This window comes from Gopherus evgoodei, unplaced genomic scaffold (assembly GCF_007399415.2).
Source record: "Gopherus evgoodei ecotype Sinaloan lineage unplaced genomic scaffold, rGopEvg1_v1.p scaffold_52_arrow_ctg1, whole genome shotgun sequence".
Taxonomy (NCBI): domain Eukaryota; kingdom Metazoa; phylum Chordata; order Testudines; family Testudinidae; genus Gopherus; species Gopherus evgoodei.
In genome coordinates, this window is record NW_022060073.1 from 131,624 (window position 1) to 155,819 (window position 24,196).

General features: G+C 47.3%; 1 protein-coding gene across 2 annotated transcripts in view; it reads right to left on the reverse strand.

Annotated features, from left to right (window-relative positions):
- SEMA4F (ssemaphorin 4F) overlaps positions 1-24,196 on the reverse strand; it is a 180,725-nt gene that overhangs the window by 119,846 nt on the left and 36,683 nt on the right. For both annotated transcript variants that reach the window (XM_030547104.1, XM_030547105.1), the window contains exon 2: positions 4,270-4,421. In XM_030547104.1, coding sequence (XP_030402964.1) covers positions 4,270-4,421 — 152 coding nt within the window. The remainder of the gene's footprint in view (positions 1-4,269; positions 4,422-24,196) is intronic.

Here is a 24,196-nt window from a genome sequence, read left to right on the forward strand (position 1 = left end):
TTATATAGCTCGGGCCTTTGATCTTCAGATTCTAGGAGCAGGTAATCAGGTCATGCTTCAAAAAGGAGAGTTTTTACATAATCAGAGGTGGGAATTTGCATTCACCGTCCTTTAGATATTCCCCATGCAAGCCACTAGACCCTGTCTGTCGAAAAGTCCATTCTTGTCTGGTCCATTGTTCAAATACAGTCCTTTGGAGTTCATAACAATTTTCAGGGCTCACATCTCTTAGACTCAGACTCAAGGTCAGAAGGGATGATTATGAACATCTAGTCTGACCTCCTGCACAATGCAGGCCACAGAATCTCATCCACCCACTCCTGTAACAAACTCCTAACCTATGTCTGAGTTACTGAAGTCCTCAAATCGTCTCAAGGTGCAGAGAATCCTCCATGCTGCAGAGGAAGGTGAAAAACTTCCAGGGCCTCTGCAAATCTGCCCTGGAGGAAAATTCCTTCCTGACTCCAAGTATGGCGATCAGTTAAACCCTAAGCATGTGGGAAAGACTCACCAGCCAGCACCCAGGAAAGAATTCTCTGCAGTAACTCAGATCCCACCCCATCTAGCATCCCATCACAGACCACTGGGCATATTTACCTGCTAATAATCAAAGATCAATTAATTGTCAAAATTAGGCTATCCCATCATACCATCCCCTCCGTAAACTTATCAAGCTTAGTCTTGAAGCCAGATATATGTCTTTTGCCCTCACTACTCCCCTTAGAAGGCTGTTCCAGAATTTCACTCCTCTAATGATTAGAAACCTTTGTCTAATTTCAAGTTTAAACTTCCTAGTGTCCAGTTTATATCCATATGTTCTTGTGTCCACATTGGTACTATGCTTAAATAATTCCTCTCCCTCCCTGTTATTTATCCCTCTGATATATTTATAAAGAGCAATCATATCTACCCTCAGCCTTCTTTTAGACTAAACAAGCCAAGCTCTTTGAGTCTCCTTTCATAAGACAGGTTTTCCATTCCTCGGATCATCCTAGTAGTCCTTCTCTGTTCCTGTTCCAGTTTGAATTCATCCTTCTTAAACATGGGAGACCAGAACTGCACACAATATTGCAGATGAGGTCTCACCAGTGCCTTGTATAACGGTACTAACACCTCCTTTCTTTACTGGAAAGACCTCGTCTGATGCATCCCAAGACCATGTTAGCTTTTTTAACGGCCATATCACATTGGCAGCTCACAGTCATTCTGTGATCAACCAATATTCTGAGGTCCTTCTCCTCCTCCTGTTACTTCCAACTGATGTGTCCCTAATTTATAACCAAAAATCACGTATCCCCCCTAGAGATATCCGGTAGAATCCTGGACACCACCACCACACAACCTTTGCATTTAATGAATAGACTCCAAAGAACAAAAATGAATTCAATGAGACGCTTCTAGGATATTGCAGGAAATTGCTGTGTTTGGCACAGGGACCTCGAGAGGAGGCTGATGGCCCTGAAGAAGAGGGAGATCCAGGCATCAAAATCAGAGGGATGTGGTCAGGGACAAGCTATCAGGAGGGTGTAGGGGAGAGAAAGACCTGATGGAGGGGGAGTGGGAAGGCAGAGGCTGGAAGTGGCAGGACAGAAGATACTTGATATAGCCCCCAAAAGATCCTGGTGTGAATAATGCGGGGGGGGGGGGGGGGAGAGGAGAGAATCTGCCAGACAGACAGCAGTGCTGTGCCTTGCAGGTCTCAAAGGGCTGAGAGATGGATGGAGAGAGGGCAAAATTGTGACATCTCCAGTACTGCCACACCCAGGAGTTCAAAAATTATGACCCAGGCCTCAAGAAGTCATTAGATTATTTTATTTTAAAAAATCTCATGATTTTTAAACCAAGTTTGAGCTCTTGCTCTCTCTGGTTTCTGAGCTGTTCAAGCGTATGTCACATCTGTAAACTTTTCTCCAAACCCTGCGGGCTACAAACGGACTTTCTGAAAATGCCAGCCAAGTCTCTCACATACTCACTTGTCTCCAGGAGCTGGGTCATTATGAAAGCCACCAAGTATCATGAGACTCATAGTAAAATCATAAAAGAGTTGGCAACACTGCAGAAGAGCACATGAGGTGGGGGACAAAAGGAGGGCCAGACATCACCAGAGGAAGGAGGCAGTGGCAGACTTTATTCTGTTTGCACATTATAAGTGTGATCACTTGTACTGAAGGGAGAGGGATAGCTCAGTGGTTTGAGCATTGGCCTGCTAAACCCAGGGTTTGAGAGTTCAAACCTTGAGGGGGCCACTTAAGGATCTAGGGCAAAAATCAGTACTTGGTCCTGCTAGTGAAGGAAGGGGGGCTGGACTCAATGACCTTTCAAGGTCCCTTCCAGTTCTAGGAGACAGGATATCTCCATTATTTCTTTCTTCTACCATTAATTTCTAGTTCTGTGATCAGTTCCTCTGTATCTGTCAAGATGAGGTCTAATATAGAATTCCCCATACTGGAAGCAACACATTTTGAGTTAGGAAGTTATAATATTTAGATATTCCAAAGATGTTTTAATACTGGCTGTGACAAATATGGTAATTCCCTGCAATATCCTGGAAAAATCATATTAAATATCTTTGGTGTCCATTATATTAAATGCACAGGTTGTGTGTTGTGAGCCAGGATTGTACGTGACCTCTCTAGGAGGGAACACAGGATGTTAGCCCTGGAAAGTGTTATGAACTTCAAAGGACTGTACTGAACAATGGGACTGACAAGAATGGACTTTTGGACAGTGTCAAGTGGTTTGTTTGGGAAACATCTGGGGGAAGATGAACGCAAATTCCCTCCTCTGGGTATGCAAAAATCTAGTCTTTTGAAGCAGCAAAGAGTCCTGTGGCACCTTATAGACTAACAGATGTATTGGAGCATGAGCTTTCGTGGGTGAATACCCACTGCGTCGGATGCATGTATTGGAAATTTCCAGAGGCAGGTATATATATGCAACAAGAATCAGGCTAGAGATAACAAAGTTAGTTCAATAAGGGAGGATGAGGCCCTCTTCTAGCAGTTGAGGTGTGAAAACCAAGGCAGGAGAAACTGCTTTTGTAGTTGGCTAGCCATTCACAGTCTGTGTTTAATCTTTTGAAGCTACATCCTGAGAAGGGAACCACTATCTACTATTACCTGCTCCTGAAAAATCAAAGGCCCAAGCTGTATAAAGAAAGACTAACTGATTCATGGGGATGCCTGTTCTGAGCTAAAACTGTTATGAACTGTTAATTACCAAAACACCCTTTTGTGGGGTTTGAAGGTTCGACTCCTACCAGAGCCTGTGCTGGAACTGGGGTGGGGTGTGATCTCTGTAAGCTTATTCGCATGTGCTTAAGTTCTTTTTTTTATTAATTTTTTTTCTGTAACGCTTTCACCTTAAGAATAAATGTGCTTGCTTACAAAGATCTGTGTGGTAATGGTGTGCAGCTATGCTATTTAGATCCTCCATTAGGCTCTTCTTGAGCTTCAGCATGTCTGATGGGGCCACTCTCAGTTGAGGTTATGGGGTGGATAATATGATCTGGCTGGGGTCAGTTCCATTCATCTTCAGTTGACCTATCAGCGAAATGTGCAGACAGCTCATCACAGCAGTGCTTGGATCTAGTGTCCAGGCTGTGCAGGCTGGTTGATGAGCCAGTTCACTAAGTGAAACAGCCCTGATGAAAACGATTCTGCCTCATGGACTGTGGAGGAGCAGGCAGCTTGTTTGGCCTCCCTCACTGCAGTAGTGCAGTCTTGTAAGAGCTGTTTGTGCTGCTGGCAGGTGGGTCCGGAGTTATGTTCTGTGGTTGTTTGGTTTTAGGCACCTTTGGACTACACATTTCATTTGCTTTAGTTCTTCTCAGACAGTGGGGGAGGGGGTAACTAGCACCCAAGATCTCATTTTCCAAACTCGTATCATACGCCCCAACAGCAACAACCCCGCATGCACCTCTACCCTGAGTGTATCATCCCTGTGCACCTGCACCCACAGCCACACCCCCTACCCACCCTCACAGCAATGCACCCATGGACAGTGCCACAAAACTCAGTAACCTCCAGGATGTGCACAATCAGGTCTACACCCCCTATCCACATTCCCCGGTCCCTATGAGTCCCTGGTTGCATCTCCTGAAATCCACCCAGACAGACTCCACCTCGGCTCAGACACGCACCTCCCCCATTCGAAAATAGCCTATATACACACACGCCCTGCCAGCACAAATAACCTCATGTGTGATCACACCCCACATGCACCCACCCTGCTACAGACGGCCCCATAGGATTGGGGTCTTGTGCTCACCATTTTGGCAGGCCGGTTGACTGACTCCAAAGGCAGGGCGAAGATGGCGTTCTTGGCTCCCACATACAGGGTCCTTGTCTGCGGAGCCACCAGGAAGATGCTGTAGTTGGAAATGGCCTCCTGAGAGAAGCGATGAACCATCTGCTGGACCTCTGCAATTAGAGAGCAAGCATACAGTCTGTCCTGGGCTTGTAGTAGGCAAGGCCTAACCCAGCACCACACACGCTGACCAGTGAGAGTCAGGCGAGTGGGGTCACCAAGAATGCACTCAGCTTCGGGATCCAACAGTTACCTGCTGCTTCAGACCCAGATGGGAAGAGAGTGCCAGGGCCGGTTCTAGATTTTTTGCTGCCTCAAGCAAAAAAATACCCCAAAACCTCAGAGTGCACAACTGCAGAAGCAAAAAAAAAATAAAAAGGCCTCCTGGAATGCCGCCCCTGGAATTGTGCTGCCCAAGCATGCTATTGGCTTTCTGGTGCCTAGAGCCATTCCTAGGGAGTGCAGTTTTAGCTGCACTCCCGTGCCCCCACCGCCTGAGAACACACACGTGCACAGATCAGCGGCATGTCCCACCCCTAGACTGCACTTCTCAGCAGGGCCACCCAGAGAATTCAGGGGGCCTGGGGTCTTCAGCCGAATTGCTGCCGAAGGCTTGGCACTTCGGTGGCAGGTCCCAGGGTGGAAGAACCCCCTGCCACCGAATTGCTGCCAAAGACCTGGAGTGGAAAAAGCTTCGGGGGCCAGGGCCCGCGAGAGTTTTCCAGGGGCCCAAGCAAATTGCCCCACTTTCCCCCCACCCGGGCAGCCCTGCTTCTCAGCCTGCCATTGCCCAGAGACCCAGTGAGGCAGATACACAGCACTCACCAGCCTGGTCTGCAATGGCATTTCACCCCAGCCCCCCTGCCCCTCAGTGGGACTGACCATGTATTTGCTAATGCAAGCAGGGCTCCCAAGAGTGCTGGCATTTAGCACCGTGCTCTTGAGCACTGATCCAGGCAGGACATGGCACAGCGGAGAAGGTCTGGGGCTGCAGGAGCCTGCCCTGCCCTATGGTATCCCATGCTGCTCCTGCCAGGAAACTGAACAGGTGGTAACTGAGAAATTTTAAGGAAAACCTGGAGCGTAGGCTCAATGACGGGAAAACACTTCAGACAGTGGGAATCCTGCAGCTCCCTGTGCAGCAGGAGGGTGCAAGAGGCAGCAGCTGATTCACTCCATCTAGCTGTTACCTGCTGCAGCTTCCAAGGGGAGCCAGCGGGGGGCGATGAGAGCTTTCCAACAGAACACCGGGGGAGCCCTGAGCCTTTCCACCATCCTCACTTTGCCAGCGTCGCGGCTGTGCTCAACGTCTCTCTCATGAAAGGCAGGCCCAGAGGAAGATTTCATCTCCCTTTCGCTACTGCAGCTCCTGTCCGAACCCAGCACACCTCTCTCAGTCCCTAGCCATTCTCCTGCCTCCCCTCCCACATCCCCTCCCAATCCTGCTGGAAAGGTCTAACAAGTGGGGTTCCGCAGGGGTCTGTTTTGGGACCGGTTCTGTTCAATATCTTCATCAACGATTTAGATGTTGGCATAGAAGGTACGCTTATTAAGTTTCCAGATGACACCAAACTGGGAGGGATTGCAACTGCTTTGGAGGACAGGGTCAAAATTCAAAATGATCTGGACAAATTGGAGAAATGGTCTGAGGTAAACTGGATGAAGTTCAATAAAGACAAATGCAAAGTGCTCCACTTAGGAAGGAACAACCAGTTTCACACATACAGAATGGGAAGAGACTGTCTAGGAAGGAGTATGGCAGAAAGAGATCTAGGGGTCATAGTGGACCACAAGCTAAATATGAGTCAACAGTGTGATACTGTTGCAAAAAAAGCAAACATGATTCTGGGATGCATTAACAGGTGTGTTGTAAACAAGACACGAGAAATCATTCTTCCGCTCTACTCTGCGCTGGTTAGGCCTCAACTGGAGTATTGTGTCCAGGTCTGGGCACCGCATTTCAAGAAAGATGTGGAGAAATTGGAGAGGGTCCAGAGAAGAGCAACAAGAATGATGAAAGGTCTTGAGAACATGACCTATGAAGGAAGGCTGAAGGAATTGGGTTTGTTTAGTTTGGAAAAGAGAAGACTGAGAGGGGACATGATAGCAGTTTTCAGGTATCTAAAAGGGTGTCATCAGGAGGAGGGAGAGAACTTGTTCACCTTAGCCTCCAATGACAGAACAAGAAGCAATGGGCTTAAACTGCAGCAAGGGAGATTTAGGTTGGACATTAGGAAAAAGTTCCTAACTGTCAAGGTAGTTAAACACTGGAATAGATTGCCTAGGGAAGTTGTGGAATCTCCATCTCTGGAGATATTTAAGAATAGGTTAGATAAATGTCTATTAGGGATGGTCTAGACAGTATTTGGTCCTGCCATGAGGGCAGGGGACTGGGTCCCTTCCAGTCCTAGAGTCTATGAGTCTATGGGTCTCTGGTCTCTGCTGACTCCAGCTCCATGACTCAGCACTTTTCATGCGGCAGGCACCTCCAGCACTGACCGTTAATCGGCTGCCCCACTACACGGTGCCAAGGCCCAGGACTTCCAGTTGCCCGGCTCTTTCAGCTCTCCTACGGTCACCTTTACTACTACGGTGCCGACAGCGCGAGTGGCGGCTGCGGCACTGTCCTTTGATCCTGCGGTGCCACTTTTACAGCCGCCGCTCTCAGCACTGAGCCTCCTGGGGTCTCCTGCCTCCCTTGCTGTGCCTGCCTCAGGGGCTCCTACTCTCCGGAGCCAACTTGCACCCCCGGGAGACCCTTCGGTGTGCCAGCAGATGCCCCAGCAGACTCTGCCTCCACAAGCTACATCAGCACCGACTCCTGGTCACTCCGCTCCACTGCAGCTTTTACAGCCAGAGGAGTTAAGGGTGTCCCATGCTCCTGACTCTTCTCTTCTCAGCACCAGCTTATCACTGAGATCTTTAGCACCCTACTTGCAGTACTCTCCTACCACTTCAAGCCCCTCCAGTGGAGTCTGGGAGGAGGAAGAAGAAGAAGAGGAAGATAATCAGATGTTTTCCTCTCAATACTCTCCCCAGAGCCAGTAGATGCATTACCGCACGATCTCCATATCCTCAAGGCTATCCACACTGGTATTGCACTCTCTGGATGGAACCACCTATGCTCTTCCTCCCCACCCCCCCGGGGCAATGGCCACACTGGGGTCCATGGACCTACACCGCACCACACTCAGGTCTTCCCCGGGATGCCTGGAGGAAAGCTGTCAGATCCTCCCCACTGCCTGCTTACACTGAAACCCAGACAAGACCTGAAGTGGCTGCCACTCCTACAAAGGACACTGCCCCACACACCCCTTCTATAGCGATAACACCACAAGATGCCATGGTACCCCCACCAGCTCGCTCACTTTCAAGGGTTGTTTCAGAGAGTAGTGGAAGAGCTCAAGATGATCCTGGAGGAGATACCTGAAACATACCACGATCTTACCAGCATCCTGCAAGCTACCACCTCCACCAAAATAGCCCTACCAATTACTGGGGCCATTATGGAACCTGCTAAAACTATTTGGCAGACCCCAGCTATTATAACCCCCACTAGCAAGAGATTGGACCAAAAATAATTTGTTCTATCTAAGGGTTCTGAGTTTCTATTTACACACCCCTCACCCAATTTGCTAGTGGTTGACATGGCCAATCAGCAAAACAAATACCAGTGCTTCCACTCCAGACAAAGATAACAAAAGACTGGACTCCTTTGGCTGCAAAGTGTGTTCTTCTTCCACTTTGCAATTTAGATTAGCAAACTATGCAGCGCTCTTAGTAAAATATGACCACAAAAATTATGCTAAGGTAATGCAATTTATTGATGATGTGTCAGAGGATAAATGACAACAATTTAAAGCAGTGGTGTCTGAGGGCCATTTGATCTCCCGCACAGTTCTTCAAGCCTGTGACTATGGGGTGTGTTTAGGGAGTAGTGTCATTTTGCCATAATTCTTGCGGTGTGAGGTTTTGAAATTCTGTGGTTCTGTAGATTCAAATCTAACTTAAAACATTTGGCTGATCAGAGCCTGGATCATGGTGCAAGTCCCAGCACATCTGGCGGGTGGAGTTTTTGACACCTGTTCAGTCAGCAGCTGTCGGGCTCCTGCATGGTGAGAAGTCACTGTGTTGCTGTGGAGAAGTCACACATTCCTATACAGATTGCTGGTAGGCAATGAGGGCAGGTGTGTGCTTAGGTTGTCATTTGGAATTTAATACTTTTTCACTTCCCTTGCAGCCACTGGAATATTATGCAAAGTGCTGATCTGAGACTCTCCTGTGTGAGGTGGATTTGAGTTGATACTTTGGTTTGTTCAGCTTGATGAAGTGCATTAGCCCTGTTGTTTGAGAAAATATCTTGTTTGGGGGCCCAGCATAATTTTATTTCATTAACTGGCTTTTTCCTTATTTTATTTTCCCCTGAGATGTGCTGGAAGTCTGTGTTTGTAAAGCAATGACATCAGATATCAAGTTGGTGGCATTTCTGTGCTCTCTTTACTGCAAAAGGACCTAAAGTGAATTGAAGATGTGGGAGGGGGGGAGGTTTTGTCAAATGCCAGCTTAGGCTGGGTCAAAGTCAAGTATCTTAACCATAAAACCATCCTTAATCTTCCTGCAACTCCTGACTCATTCACTGCAGCGAGCTCTGCAATGAGGGATTCATTCCTTGAGCAGCGAGGCAGAGGGCATGCAGTGCAGTTGAACTGATGCAAATGGCAGATTTTCCATGGCTTACTCAGACAAAGCTGGATGGAGTATCATGCTGATCCCAGGACAACGTTCCTGTAGCCAAATCTGGAGATGATAGAGCTGTTTTGGGGGGCAGGGAAGGAGGTCAGAAAATGTTGGCACTGACCAATCTAACCTGTTCCTGAAGCTTGTTCTCAGAAATGGCTGCACAGTTAATGTATGTCACAGATAAAACTGAAATGAGAGGGTATAATGTGAGGCAACCTTCATATTGGGGTCACTAGCAATCCTCCTCCAATGTACTACTTAGGCCTGTTATCTCTCCGCTCCACCCAGTGTGACTTCTCTGGGGCTTTGTGCAGCCTGGCTTGAAATGTCCTGTTGGTGGCACCTCCACCACTTTCCTTATGGAAAAGTGAAAATGAACTCTATCCCTTTGACACAGTTAAATCCAAGAGAGTGGGTGGCTGGTGTAAATGTACTGGCTGCAGCTCTGTGGCAGCATCAGTCACCAGGGCAAAGCAGGGGGAGGTAGTGGCAAGGAAGAAAGTACATTTTCAGCAGACTTGAAATAAGTGTAAGTGAGGCAGAGAAACATGCTATGGAGAGCAGAGTACTAGGGGACAGGAGCTGCAGATGAGAAAGCTCTTGCAGCACCAACAGTGGCCCAGTTGTGTGAAGGGATGGAGGAGGCCAGTTCTGGATGGGGAGGGAAGGGAGAACAGAGAAACAAAAGGCTTTTGAGCTAAGCTAGGGCACATGCCTGGCTGGTTTTAAAAGCTTAGGGCAATTTTGTACTTGATGCTGACTGAAGGCAGCAAGCGTGAACCCTGTAGCCTGTGTAACTGCACCTTGGGGGATGAGGCAGGAGAGACCTAGCCAGGGTTGCCTCTTCCCTGCCACCCAGCATCCTGTCAGAACCAGAACTGTGCAGGGGAAATCCCCCTCCTTGTACACTAGGATCCATGCAGTGCCACCCTGCCCCATAACCAGGCAAATTTGGGGAGAGAAATTCCTGGGAGGAGCCTGGTGCCGCAAGGGCCTTGCTCCTCAGAGATACTTTAGTGTTGCAGTACTAGGTACAGCAACCCCCGTGTCCTGGGGTGCCCTGCTGTCCAGTTGAATCCTCAGCCCTGTACAATTCTTGGGGAGACTGAGGTGCCTAAGAAGCCAGCAAGCTGTGCAGGGAGACATCAAAGCTAGCTAGGAGAGCAGTGGGGAGAGGAGAGGGGCGTGGATACCTAAATGGCTGATGTGATGTACCTGGTTGACAGGCCCAGAGATTCTTGCCTCATTCAACCTGGGATCCTCCTCCTCGAACCCAGGCTCCTAAGCCAGGCCAGCCCTTTAGGTAGTTCCTAGCCTAATAGTTAAGACCACCTCTCTCTCATGCTCACGCTTGATACCTCTCTTCTGCTTTTCTTGGGCCCTTGCTGGCTTTTGTGTGGGTGCCAGCTGCCCTCTCCTACTTCTTAGTGGCCTGCATCTGCCCTCCAGCTGTGGGATCTGACAGGTGTCAGGTCTGAGGCGTGCTCCAAGCATGCCCACAGGATTGGGGCCTGCTGGCAAAGACTCCAAACCACTCAGCTGCTGGGGGGCAGCGTAAGCACATAGGCAGCTTTGTGCATATTGGCCAGCAGAGCTCAGGGGTCTCTTGGCGCTGTCTGAGCACATGCAGACTAGTGATTCATAGACTCTAGGACTGGAAGGGACCTCGAGAGGTCATCGAGTCTAATCCCCTGCCCTCATGGGCCAGCCGACAGGTCGAGTGTTGCTAGGGTAGAAGTTTCTCCGACGAACGTGCATGCGGTGCTCACACACCTAACTGGAATGGATATGTGCAATCACTCAAAGAAGAACTCATGACGTTTTGCTACAGGCTGCATGAGACCTCTAACGTGCATCTTCCAAACAGAAACCCTCCATAACACCATATTTTTAACTTTCCACACATTACATACAGGTGCTTAAGAAGTAGCTTTCTTGATTTAGTGGTTTAACAGACACCTATGAGCACCCCCTCCTGGGCTGCATTAGCTAGCATATTGATTCATATGCATTCAAGATTCTGCACTTAGCTATTGATAATGATCTAAGTAGAAAGTGTCAAATGCAGATTTCCACCCCCCACCAACACTTCTTTTGTTCATTCTTTCCTTCCTAAACAGATTATAACCAGTGACTTTAACATTCCAATCATTTGACTCATCCCACCAGGTTTCAGTAATGCCAACTATACAAATTTCTTCTCAGTGAGAATATCCAAATCCTCTTGCTTGCTACACAGTCTCCTATCATTGGTATAAAGCAAGAAAGAGTCCTGTGGCACTTTATAGACTAACAGACGTATTGGAGCATGAGCTTTCATGGGTGAATATCCAGTTCGTCAGACACATGTAATGGAAATTTCCAGAGGCAGGTATAAATATGCAGGCCAGAATCAGTCTAGAGATAACAAGGTTAGTTCAATCAGGGAGGATAAGGCCCTCTTCTAGCAGTTGAGGTGTGAACACCAAGGGAGGAGAAACTGCTTTTGTAGTTAGCTAGCCATTCACAGTCTTTGTTTAATCCTGAGCTGATGGTGTCAAATTTGCAGATGAACTGAAGCTCAGCAGTTTCTCTTTGAAGTCTGGTCCTGAAGGTTTTTTTGCTGTAGAATGGCTACCTTAAAATCTGCTATTGTGTGGCCAGGGAGGCTGAAGTGTTCTCCTACAAGTTTTTGTATATTGCCATTCCTAATATCTGATTTGTGTCCATTTATCCTTTTACGTAGGGACTGTCCAGTTTGGCCAATATACATAGCACAGGGGCATTGCTGGCAGATGATGGCGTATATAGCATTGGTGGATGTGCAGGTGAATGAACCGGTGATGATGTGGCTGATCTGGTTAGGTCCTGTGATGGTGTTGCTAGTGGAGATATGTGGGCAGAGTTGGCATCGAGGTTTGTTGCATGGATTAGTTCCTGAGTTAGAGTTACTATGGTGCGGTGTGCAGTTACTGGTGAGAATATGCTTCAGGTTGGCAGGTTGTCTGTGGGCGAGGACTGGCCTGCCTCCCAAGGTCCATGAAAGCGAGGGATCGTTGTTCAGGATGGGTTGTAGATCACTAGTGATGCATTGGAGAGGTTTAAGCTGGGGACTATATGTGATGGCCAGTGGAGTTCAGTTGAGTTCTTTCTTGGGCTTGTCTTGCAGCAGGAGGCTGTTCCACATATGCTACATAGTCCAAATTTAAAGCAAAGAATCTTCTCAGGTCCACTCCTTTTTGAGCTGCTCAGATGGGGGAATCACTTCAAATTAAGAGTAGGTTCATCTGATCAAAGTCTCCTGCTTCCCATAAAATCTGTCAGACCTCAGCAGAACTCCCTCACCCAAATGTCCTAGCTACCCAGGAGCCAATTTAGTGACTTGAGAAACTTTGGACTGGGTGGGTGGAGCATCTTTGCAACCCCAGGACCAGAGAGCCAGTAGGTGAGAAAGCAAGGCAGTGATATCAAAATCAGAGCCAGAGTGTCAGACAACAAAACTGCCAAGACCCAGTCTGGGCTACTAATTGCAGTTCTCAAATACTTACATAGCCATCACCATCATGGTATTTGAGTGTCTCACCGTCACTAATGGCTCACTAATGGTGACAGGGAAGAACCATTTCCACTTTACAGATGGGGACCAAAGCAGGAGCATCCCTAGCCATTTTCCTGGGTAGGATGAAAAATGTTTTCATGCCAGCGTTTCCCAGTCCCAGTCCCAGTGGCCAAGCCACTCTGGCCAATCAGCAGAGCAAAAATTGAACAGCACAGAGCCTCCTGGAATTTTGCACCCAGGGCAGTCACTCTGCCTGCCCATCTCTAGAACTGGGCCTGAACTAAGGCACCAAAATTAAGTGATTTGCCAAAGGTTATGCAGGAAGTATGTGGCAGAAACAGGAACTGAACTCAGTTCTCCAGAGATCCAGGCTAAAACCTTACCAAGAAGGCCATCCTTCCCTCCTTCAGGAAATCTTGGTTTTCATCCTGACAGACTTCTGGAGAAAGACGTCCCCACTGAGTGGAATCAGAGGGAACACACTGAATTCCTGACCCCAGGCCAGAGGGAGAAAGAAAAGTCAGTGACTTGGATCTTGTTCACTGCTGGAGCAGAACTGGCGACAACTGGCATTGTGCCTGGTGGAATTTATCCCGATAACAGCCAAAGCAAGTCAAGAGCTCTTGATAGCACACTTGTGCTGTCGAGTGTAAATACCTGTCCCAATATTGCCTTCTTGAACATCTGAGACATCAGAGCGACCCAGTGGTGGACACTGTGCTCTGAACAGGAAAACTCCGTGCCACAGTTGGCTAGAGCAGACTGCTCCTTGGCACTTGTTGTAGTGCACCCTCTTTGGCCTGCCAGAAGTACATCAAGTTTGCATATGATCAGAGGGAGAAAGTCTGGCAGGTTGGACAAACAGCTCTCAGCTCCAGTGCACTGATGTTGAGCCTCATCCACTGCAGAGTTCAACCATCCAGAAGGAGCACCTCAGCCCCTACCTAGGGTAGCTACTGAGCAGAGAAGGGGAGAAAGGAACAGCCTGACAGGTATGTTCTTCCTTCCCCTCTAACAGTGAAGCATCTTAAATGTCCTGTGCCCCAGTGTTGCAGGTGCTCAGTGTAGAAAAGAGAGATGTCTGTCCCACACAGGCCACAGATGTAGCCAGGTGAAAGGAGTCATCCAGCTAGCGGCACAACAAACTCATCCTCTTTCAGAAAACTTTGCAAGTCCAATGTCCCCGCTGTTAGTGCTGGGATGAAAGTGAACTATCCTTGTTTTATACAAAGTTCCCAGGACTGGAACAATGTATGCATTTCCTCAGGGCTCAAGTCTAGATACAGGCCCAAGACACCTGACATCTGAGAAAAATAGCTGTGACAGTCAGATGTTTGGTGAAAACTTGTTGCTATAGAAAGGACACAATGGGTCAGTGTTAGCGGGTAGAGACCTCCCTTTGTATATGCCAGTGGAGGAGTCAGTGAGACAGATCAAAAACATGAAAATAGGTGTCTTTCAAGACTGTCCTGTCAAGTGTTCTGCTTTGATAGTAGGGGGCTCTGATCTCGCAGAAAAATGCAGAAGATCCAATGGCTGGAAGCTGAAGCTATGCAAATTCAGCCTAGAAATAATGCACGTTTTCAACAGTGAGGAGGTTTAACTATTGGAACAAATGTACATAGGAATGTGGTGGATTCTCCATCACTTGAAATTAAGGCTGATCTCTTTCTAAAAGACAATTCTTTATGCCAAGTTTACTCAGTGCATTTCTTTTGCCTGGATTATGCAGATCAGACTCATTTTCATACTGGTCACGATTCTGGCCTTAAAATCTGTTAATCTCTGAGAAAGGGTTGGGACTGGTTAAGTTACTACTGAAGACTCCTGAAGGTAGGAACATGGAAGCTGGATGTTATATTCATATCTTACAAAGATAATGAAATAATTTCCATTCTAACAATAGACTCAGACTTTAAGCGACCATCATGATCATCCAGTCTGACCTCCTGTAAGTCACAGAACCTCGCCCACCTACTCCTGAAATAAACCTAACCTCTATATTTTCTATTTTAACCGTAACCAGACAGGATGTTAAATAGCAGCTACTGAAGTGAAAAATGCTTAAGTCTGCAGGACCACAGTAACTTGCACCCACAGTACTAAAATAACTGGCAGATGAGCTCTCTGAAGCATTAGACATTTATTTTTAATAACCCTTGAAACACAGGGAAGTTCCAGATGACTTGAAAAAAAGCTCATGTTCTGCCAGTACATAAAGGGTAAAAGGGATGACCCTGGTAACTGCAGTTCAGTTAGCCTGATGACAGTCCCAGGTAAAATCATGGCAAGGCTGATGTGAGATGCAATCAGAGAAGAATTAAAAGGTTGCAGTGGTATTAATGCAACTTGGGATAGTTTTAGGGAAAATAGGTCTTGTCAAACAAACTAACTGTCATTTTTAAGGGTGATTACAACTTTAGTCGATAAAGTTCACTGTATAGACAGTGTATTTAGACTTCTGCAAGGCATTTGGCCTAGTCCTCCATGATATTCTGACTATAAAATTAGCAGTATACAAAAATCAATATAGCCCATATTAAAAGTGAATTAAAAACTGCTTAGACATATCAAAGGAATCATCCTATCACAGCATTTCCAGTGGGGTCCCACAGGGATCTATACTCGGCCCAGTGTCATTCAAGAGCCATCAGTTGCCTGGGAAAATAAAATACAATCCTTTCTAGTAAAATCTGCAGATGACAAAAAACTAGAGGAGCAGTAAATAGTGACAGGTAATTTCTAAAGAGTGATTCTAAATCACACGGTAACCTGGGATCATTCAAATGAGTTTTAGTACGCCTACACCTCTACCCCGATACAACGCTGCCCTCGGGAGCCAAAAAAATCTTACCGCATTATAGGTGAAACCGCGTTATATAGAACTTGCTTTGATCAGCCAGAGTGCGCAGCCCCGCCCCCCCAGAGTGCTGCTTTACCACGCTACATCCAAATTCGTGTTATATCAGGTCGCGTTATATCAGGGTAGAGGTGTACGTACAAAGAGTGTGGGACAGTCTTCTAGAGTGGGGACTACATCCTAGACAACAGCAGCATCAGAGTAAAGGACCTGGGGATCATGGTGGAAGCCAAGTGAAGATGAGCTCTCAGTGCAATCCTGTGGTTAAAAGGATTAATGAGATTCTCAGTTGTCAAAATGGGAATATCAAGTAGGAGAACAGGAATGTGGAATAACCATTACATACAGCATTAATGAGATCATTGCTGGATACTGTGCCCTCTTCCTGTGTCCATACATCAAAGAAGATATGGACAAACTGGAGGACATAAAAACGGCCATACTGGGTCAGACCAAAGGTCCATCTAGCCCATTATCCTGTCTTCTGACAGCGGCAAATGCCCTGTCGCCCATTCCCAGTTTCTGTCAAACAGAGGCTAGGGACACCATAGAAAAACTATGAAGACTGATTTGAGGTCTGGAAAATCTGCCTTTCAGCAAGAAACTAAACAACCACAATCTTTAAAGCTCAGTTTAAGGAGAAGACTAAGAGGCGGCTTGCTCACTGTCTGCGAGCATCTACACAGAGAGAAGATCTGATTGCATAGAATCATCACAGAATCATAGGACTGGAAGGGATCTCGAGAGGTCATCTAGTCCAGTCCCCTGCACTCAAGGCAGGACTAAGTATTATTTAGACCATCCCTGACAGGGGTTTGTTCAACCAGTTCTTAAAATTCCCAGTGATGGAGATTCCACAGCCTCCCTAGGCAATTTACTCCAGTGCTTAACCACCCTGACAGGAAGTTTTTCCTAATGTCCAACCTAAACTTCCCTTGCTGCAATATAAGCCCATTGCTTCTTGTTCTATCCTCAGAGGCTAAGAACAATTTTTCTCCCTCTTCTTTGTAACAACCTTTTATGTACTTGAAAACTTACGTCCCCTCTCAGTCTTCTCGTCTCCAGTCTAAACAAACCCCATTTTTCCAATCTTCCCTCATAGCTCATGTTCTCTAGACCTGTAATCGTTTTTGTTGCTCTTCTCTGGACTTTCTCCAATTTGTCCACATCTTTCCCGAAATGTGGCGCCCAGAACTGGACACCATACTCCAGCTGAGGCGAAATCAGCGCAGCGCAGAGCAGAAGAATGACTTCTTGCGTCTTGCTTACAACACTCCTGCTAATAGATCCCAGAATGGTGTGTGCTCTTTTTGTAACAGTGTTACACTGACTCATATTTAGCTTAGGACCAGACTTCAAAGAGAAACTGCTGAGCTTCAGTTCATCTGCAAATTTGACACCATCAGCTCAGGATTAAACAAAGACTGTGAATGGCTTGCCAACTACAGAACCAGTTTCTCCTCTCTTGGTCTCCACACCTCAACTGCTAGAACAGGGCCTCATCCTCCCTGATTGAACTAATCTCATTATCTCTAGCTTGCTTGCACATACATACCTGCCCCTGGAAATTTCCACTACATGCATCTGATGAGGAGGGTATTCACCCACAAAAGCTCATGCTCCAAAACGTCTGTTAGTTTATAAGGTGCCATAGGATTCTTTGCTGCATATTTAGCTTGTGATCCACTATGACCCCCAGATCCCTTTCCGCAGTGCCCCTTCCTAGGCAGTCATTTCCCATTGTGTATGTGTCCATACTGCTCTTTAATTTGCAGACAAAGGGAGAACATGATCCAGTGGCTGAAAGCAGAAGAAAGAAGTCAAGATTAGACATAAGGCGTAATTTTAAGCAGTGAGGGTAATAAACCATTGGAACAACTTACCTAGGGACATGGGCATTTTCCATCATTTGAAGTCTTTACATTAGCATCAGGTGCCTTTCTAGAAGATATGCACTCGCTCAACGAGAATTTATGCAGACAGAAGCAGAAGTCCCCAAGTGTCAGTCAGTGGCTTGTGTTACATACGAGATCAGACTAGATGAGCACAATGGCCTTTTCTGGCCTTAAATTCCATCAGTCAGAGAGGGCAGTTAAGACTGCATGGTCTGTGCGTGTGAAGCAGCCCCTTCACTGGTCACCATAGGTTATGAGTGGCCAGAGACCAATGAAGCATGCATTCCCATGCAAGGAAGGCTGCAACACCTAGGGAAGTTTTGTCAATTATTAGATAAATGGTTTCCCAGGCTGCAGCAGAATTTCTTCCTGGCCACAGGATTAGTGAAGTCCAGACCAGTAGAAGAGCTGTAGGTTGTAGGCCTGTTAACCTGCATACAGCCATGAATGAGTGTAGAGTGCATGGGTGTCAGGAGCTGTCCAGTTATTTTGCAGTGACTGGGTTATAGGACAGTGAGTGGAAGGCACCTTCTACACTCATCGGCTTTTCCACCCCATTTCTCTGACAGCAGTTTTGGATATGCTTTGGGAACTGCAACCAGCTAATCTTCTACAAGCAGAGCCCTGTCCATGGCTGGTAGTTGCCAGTCAGGGCAGGGCTACACTAGACGCGCCACATTAGTGCAGCTGTGTCGCTGTAGCGTGTCTGGTGAGGACACTCTCTGCCAACAGGAGAGCATCTCCCACCAACAGCACCAACATGGACAGTACTTAGGTCACTCAGGAGGTGTCTTTCACAGCCCTGAGCAACATAAGTTATGTCGACTTAAGCAGTAGCATAGACTTTCCCCGAGATGCCAGACCTGGCACTGGTGAGGTGTGTTAATCCCATGGAGAAGACAAGCTGTCACCACCGACCTTTGCTCAAAAAGCCACATGAGAACATCAACTTTCTCCTGAAGAGGCTTTCTGAGACAGGCTGGTGTGTGGAAAGGGCAAGCACATGGCTGTGATGGGGCCACTCCAGCTGTCCTTGGATTGCAGACCTGCCAGTCCTAGCAGGATAGTTTCAGACCTCGTTTGGGATGGAGACAGTGGATCTTTCCAGACAGGACGAGGAAAAGGGATGCACATTGAGAAGATCCTTCAGCAGCCTTTGACCCCACTGATCACAAGGAAGGATGACTTGCCTGCACAGATGGGACAGCACTTCATTAGGTGCACTCAGAGTAGGTGGTACTGCCAGGCCATCATCCTCCAGTTAAACTGTATCTAAAATCCCTGAGAGTGGCAAACAGAGCTGAGTATCATGGGCACATCTACGACACTCCAGCCTAGCAACAGTTCTGTAGTCTCCTTCCTCAGACCTCTGATCAGACACCGACTGCCCCAAGGCCTGGCCCAAGACACAGAAAGCAGGCACCAATGCCTTCCCATATCAGATACCTGCCTATCCGAGGAGATGCCATGGTTAAGTGTCAGAGCCACTAGAACGAGGTGCACTGGGAGCAGCTGTTTTCACAGCCTCCCCTCTCCCTCATTCCTACAGGGAGGTCACCAGCCTCTCTGCTCACGGGGTCCTCTCTGAATGCAAGATGCAGGCTCCCCTAGTCGTCAGGACAGAGATCAAGCCAAGTGCTAGCTCAGAGACACAAGAAGCTTTTTAAGCTGTTCCTGTAATTGTTTTTAAAGGCCCAGATGTGCAAAGGCCAGACTGCACCAGCCTAGCCTGTCTTCACAAAGAGCCCTTGTTGTGGCCTCCTCCAGGCAGTATCATGCCTAAGCCCCCTCTGCCTGCCCTGTTTGCCTTGAGAACACACTGCAGCCTTTGTCCTGGGTGAAGAGGAATGAGAAGCCCTTGTACATGGCAAAGTTCACAAGTTAGAAACATTCCAGGAATGGCAGCAGCAGCATTTGGCTCAGGGGCCAGGCTCCCTACAGTTGAGAGGAAATGGGAGGGTTGCAAGTGAAGACTGGCAGGTGCAGCAGTTACATGGCTGTGTGTGGCACGAGAAAGGCATGGACAGGTTGCTAGTTCTGACATGCAGAATGTCCACAATAGCCAGGGGTTGTGGGCCCCAAATGGCAGCTCTGCCTCAATATGCTGAAATGCGAGAGCATCAGGTACCTCTGCTTGAACCAGCCTCTTCTGTCCCATGACGACAAGCGTAACAGTCAGCTCCGCAGCTGCCTCCTTCACCAATCACCACGTGCCTCGGGGCTCTCCACCTCCCCACAACCTGCTGCTGGAAATAGCCCCTTCCCTTGCATTTGTTGGAACCACTTTAGATGTAACCTGTATGAAACTGCACTGGGAGAGTTATATTACAAAACGGTAACAGATTAACATCTGTGTTACTGTAGCAAGTCCAAGTGCTCCCAAGGGGTAGAGTGACTGACTTTTAAGAACGCTAATAAAATCAGAGCCTAAGAGAAAAGCAAACTTGCAAGTTTATTGTGTTGTGGATGGGAAACTGGTTTTAAAGTGCATTCTCACTCATTCAGCCCACAGCTTAGTAAAATCAGTCAAGATCATGCATCAGTTTAAAATATCTGAATTCCAGGTATCAAGTATCAGAGGGGTAGCCGTGTTAGTCTGAATCTGTAAAAGCAGCAAAGAATCCTGTGGCACCTTATAGACTAATAGACGTTTTGGAGCATGAGCTTTCGTGGGTGAATACCCACTTCTTCAGATGCATGTGGTGGAAATTTCCAGGGGCAGGTATATATATGCTAGCAAGCAAGCTAGAGATAACGAGGTCAGTTCAATCAGGGAGGATGAGGCCCTGTTCTAGCAGTTGAGGTGTGAAAACCAAGAGAGGAGAAACTGGTTCTGTAGTTGGCAAGCCATTCACAGTCTTTGTTCAATCCTGAGCTGATGGTGTCAAATTTGCAGATGAACTGAAGCTCAGCAGTTTCTCTTTAAAGTCTGGTCCTGAAGTTTTTTTGCTACAGGATGGCCACCTTAAGGTCTGCAATAGTGTGGCCAGGGAGGTTGAAGTGCTCTCCTACAGATTTTTGTATATTGCCATTCCTAATGTCTGATTTGTGTCTATTTATCCTTTTCCGTAGAGATTGTCCAGTTTGGCCGATGTACATAGAGGGGCATTGCTGGCATATGATGGCGTATATTACATTGGTGGATGTGCAGGTGAATGAACCAGTGATGGTGTGGCTGATCTGGTTAGGTCCTGTGATGGTGTCGCTGGTGTAGATATGTGGGCAGAGTTGGCATCGAGGTTAGTTGCATGGATTGGTTCCTGAGCTAGAGTTATGGTGCGGTGTGCAGTTACTGGTGAGAATATGTTTCAGGTTGGCAGGTTGTCTGTGGGCAAGGACTGGCCTGCCACCCAAGGCCTGTGAAAGTGTGGGATCGTTGTCCAGGATGGGTTGTAGATCCTTGATGATGCGTTGGAGGGGTTTTAGCTGGGGGCTGTATGTGATGGCCAGTGGAGTCCTGTTGGTTTCTTTCTTGGGTTTGTCTTGCAGTAGGAGGCTTCTGGGTACACGTCTGGCTCTGTTGATCTGTTTCCTTATTTCCTCGTGCGGGTATTGTAGTTTTGAGAATGCTTGGTGGAGATTTTGTAGGTGTTGGTCTCTGTCTGAGGAGTTAGAGCAGACGCGGTTGTACCTCAGTGCTTGGCTGTAGACAATGGATCGTGTGATGTGTCCGGGATGGAAGCTGGAGGCATGAAGGTAGGCATAGCGGTCGTTAGGTTTTCGATATAGGGTGGTGTTAATGTGACCATCACTTATTTGCACTGTGGTGTCAAGAAAGTGGACCTCTCGTGTAGATTGGTCCAGGCTGAGATTGATGGTGGGGTGGAAGCTGTTGAAATCATGGTGGAATTTTTCCAGATTCTCCTTCCCATGGGTCCAGATGATGAAGATGTCATCAATGTAGCATAGGTAGAGAACGGGCGTGAGTGGACGAGAGCTGAGGAAGCGTTGTTCCAGGTCGGCCATAAAGATATTGGCATATTGTGGGGCCATGCGGGTGCCCATAGCAGTGCCACTGATCTGGAGATATATATTGTCATCAAATTTGAAATAGTTGTGTGTAAGTATAAAGGCACAGAGCTCAGCAGCCAGTTGTGCTGTGGCATCATCAGGGATAGTGTTCCTGACAGCTTGTATTCCATCTGTGTGTGGGATGTTTGTGTAGAGAGCCTCTACATCCATGGTGGCTAGGATGGTGTTTTCTGGGAGGTGACCAATGCATTGTAGTTTCCTCAGAAAATCAGTGGTGTCACGGAGATAGCAGGGAGTGCTGGCGGCATAGGGTCTGAGTAGAGAGTCCATATATCCAGACAGTCCTTCAGTGAGAGTGCCAATGCCCGAGATGATGGGGCGTCCAGGATTTCCGGGTTTGTGGATCTTGGGTAGTAGATAGAATAACCCTGGTCGGGGCTCTAGGGGTATGTTGATTTCTTCTGGTGTTAGTGTAGGGAGTGTCCTGAGTAGATGTTGCAGTTTCTTAGTGTATTCCTCAGTGGGATCTGAGGGAAGTGGCCTGTAGAATTTGGTATTGGAGAGTTGTCTGGCAGCCTCCTTTTGGTAGTCAGACCTGTTCATGATGACAACGGCACCTCCTTTATCAGCCTCTTTGATGATAATGTCAGGGTGGTTTCTGAGGCTGTGGATGGCATTGCGTTCTGCACGACTTAGGTTGTGAGGCAAGCGATGTTGTTGTTCCACGATTTCTGCCTGTGCATGCCGGCGGAAGCATTCAATGTATAGGTCCAGACTCTCATTTCGACCCTCAGGAGGAGTCCATGTGGAGTTCTTCTTCTTGTGCTGTTGGTGGGAGGGCCCCTGTGTATCAGTGCACTGTTCAGTGTTGTCCTGGAAGTATTCTTTGAGTCGGAGATGGCGAAAGTAGGCTTCCAGATCGCCACAGAACTGTATCATGTTGGTGGGGGTGGCAGGGCAGAAAGAGAGTCCCCGAGATAGGACAGACTTTTCTTCTGGGCTGAGTGTGTAGTTGGATAGATTGACGATATTGCTGGGTGGGTTAGGGGTACCACGGTTGTGGCCCCATGTGGCAGGTAGGAGTTTAGACAGCTTACAGTCCTTTTTCCTTTTTCCAATGTAATATACGCCATCATATGCCAGCAATGCCCCTCTGCTATGTACATCGGCCAAACTGGACAATCTCTACGGAAAAGGATAAATGGACATAAATCAGACATTAGGAATGGCAATATAAAAAAACCTGTAGGCGAGCACTTCAACCTCCCTGGCCACACTATTGCAGACCTTAAGGTGGCCATCCTGCAGCAAAAAAACTTCAGGACCAGACTTTAAAGAGAAACTGCTGAGCTTCAGTTCATCTGCAAATTTGACACCATCAGCTCAGGATTGAACAAAGACTGTGAATGGCTTGCCAACTACAGAACCAGTTTCTCCTCTCTTGGTTTTCACACCTCAACTGCTAGAACAGGGCCTCATCCTCCCTGATTGAACTGACCTCGTTATCTCTAGCTTGCTTGCTAGCATATATATACCTGCTCCTGGAAATTTCCACCACATGCATCTGAAGAAGTGGGTATTCACCCACAAAAGCTCATGCTCCAAAACGTCTGTTAGTCTATAAGGTGCCACAGGATTCTTTGCTGCTGAATTCCAGGTAAAGTCACAAAATCAGTAAAAAAATAAAAAACAGTAACCTTCTCCCTCCCCCACTCAACAGTCCAGCTGATCACAGACTGAACCACATGGCATATCCTGTTATACACATCTAACAATAGACTCGAGGTTAAGATGAGGTATCAGTGCACTGTGGACGAGCACCCTGCCTTTGAACTGGACACATTACTATCAAAAGCCGCACACACAAGTATGTGTGAATATGTGCCTGCTAAGGTGTTGGAGATTCAGACTCATAGACCCCAAGGTCAGAACGGACCATCGTGTTCATCTAGTTGGACCTGCTGCACATTGCAGGTCACAGAACCGCACCCACCCACTCCTGTAATAAAACCATAAGCTCTGGCTGAGTTACTGACGTCCTCAAATCATTATTTAAAGACTTCAAGTTACAGAGAATCCACCATTTACACTAGTTTAAATCAGCAAGTGACCTGTGCTCCATGCTGCAGAGGACGGTGAAAAACCCTCAGGGTCTCTGCCAATCTGACCCGGGGAAAATTCCTTCCCAATCCCAGATATGGTGATCAGTTAGACCCTGAGCGTGTGAGCAAGACCCAGCAGCCAGACACCTGGGAAAGAATTCTCTGTAGTAACTTAGAGCCCTCCCCATCTAGTGTCCCATCACCAGCCACTGGAGATATTTGCTGCTAGCAGTCACCAATGGGCCACATGCCATCATAGGCAACCTCATCAAAGCATCCTCTCTATAAATGTACCAAGCTCAGTCTTTAAGACCATTAGGATTTTTGCCCCCACTGCTCTCCTTTGGAGGTTGCTCCAGAAATTCACTCCTGTGATGGTTAGAAATCTTCCTCTAATTTCAAACCTAACCTTGTTGACAGTCAGTTTATAACCATTTGTTCTTGTGTCCACATTGGCATGGAACTTAAATAACTCCTCTCCCTCCCTGGTATGTATCCCTCTGATATACTTATAGAGAGCAATCAGATCTCCCCTTAGCCTTATTTTGGTTATGCTAAACAAGCCAAGATCTTTGAGTCTCCTCTTGTAAGGTAGGTTTTCTATTCCTCAGAGCATCCCAGTAGTCCTTCTCTGCATCTGTTCTAGTTTGAATTCATCTTTCTTAAACATGAGAGACCAGAACTGGACACAGTATTTCAGATGAGGTCTCACCAGTGTCTTGTATAATGGCAGTAACATTTCCTGGTCTCTACTGGAAATACTTCACCTGATACATCCTAG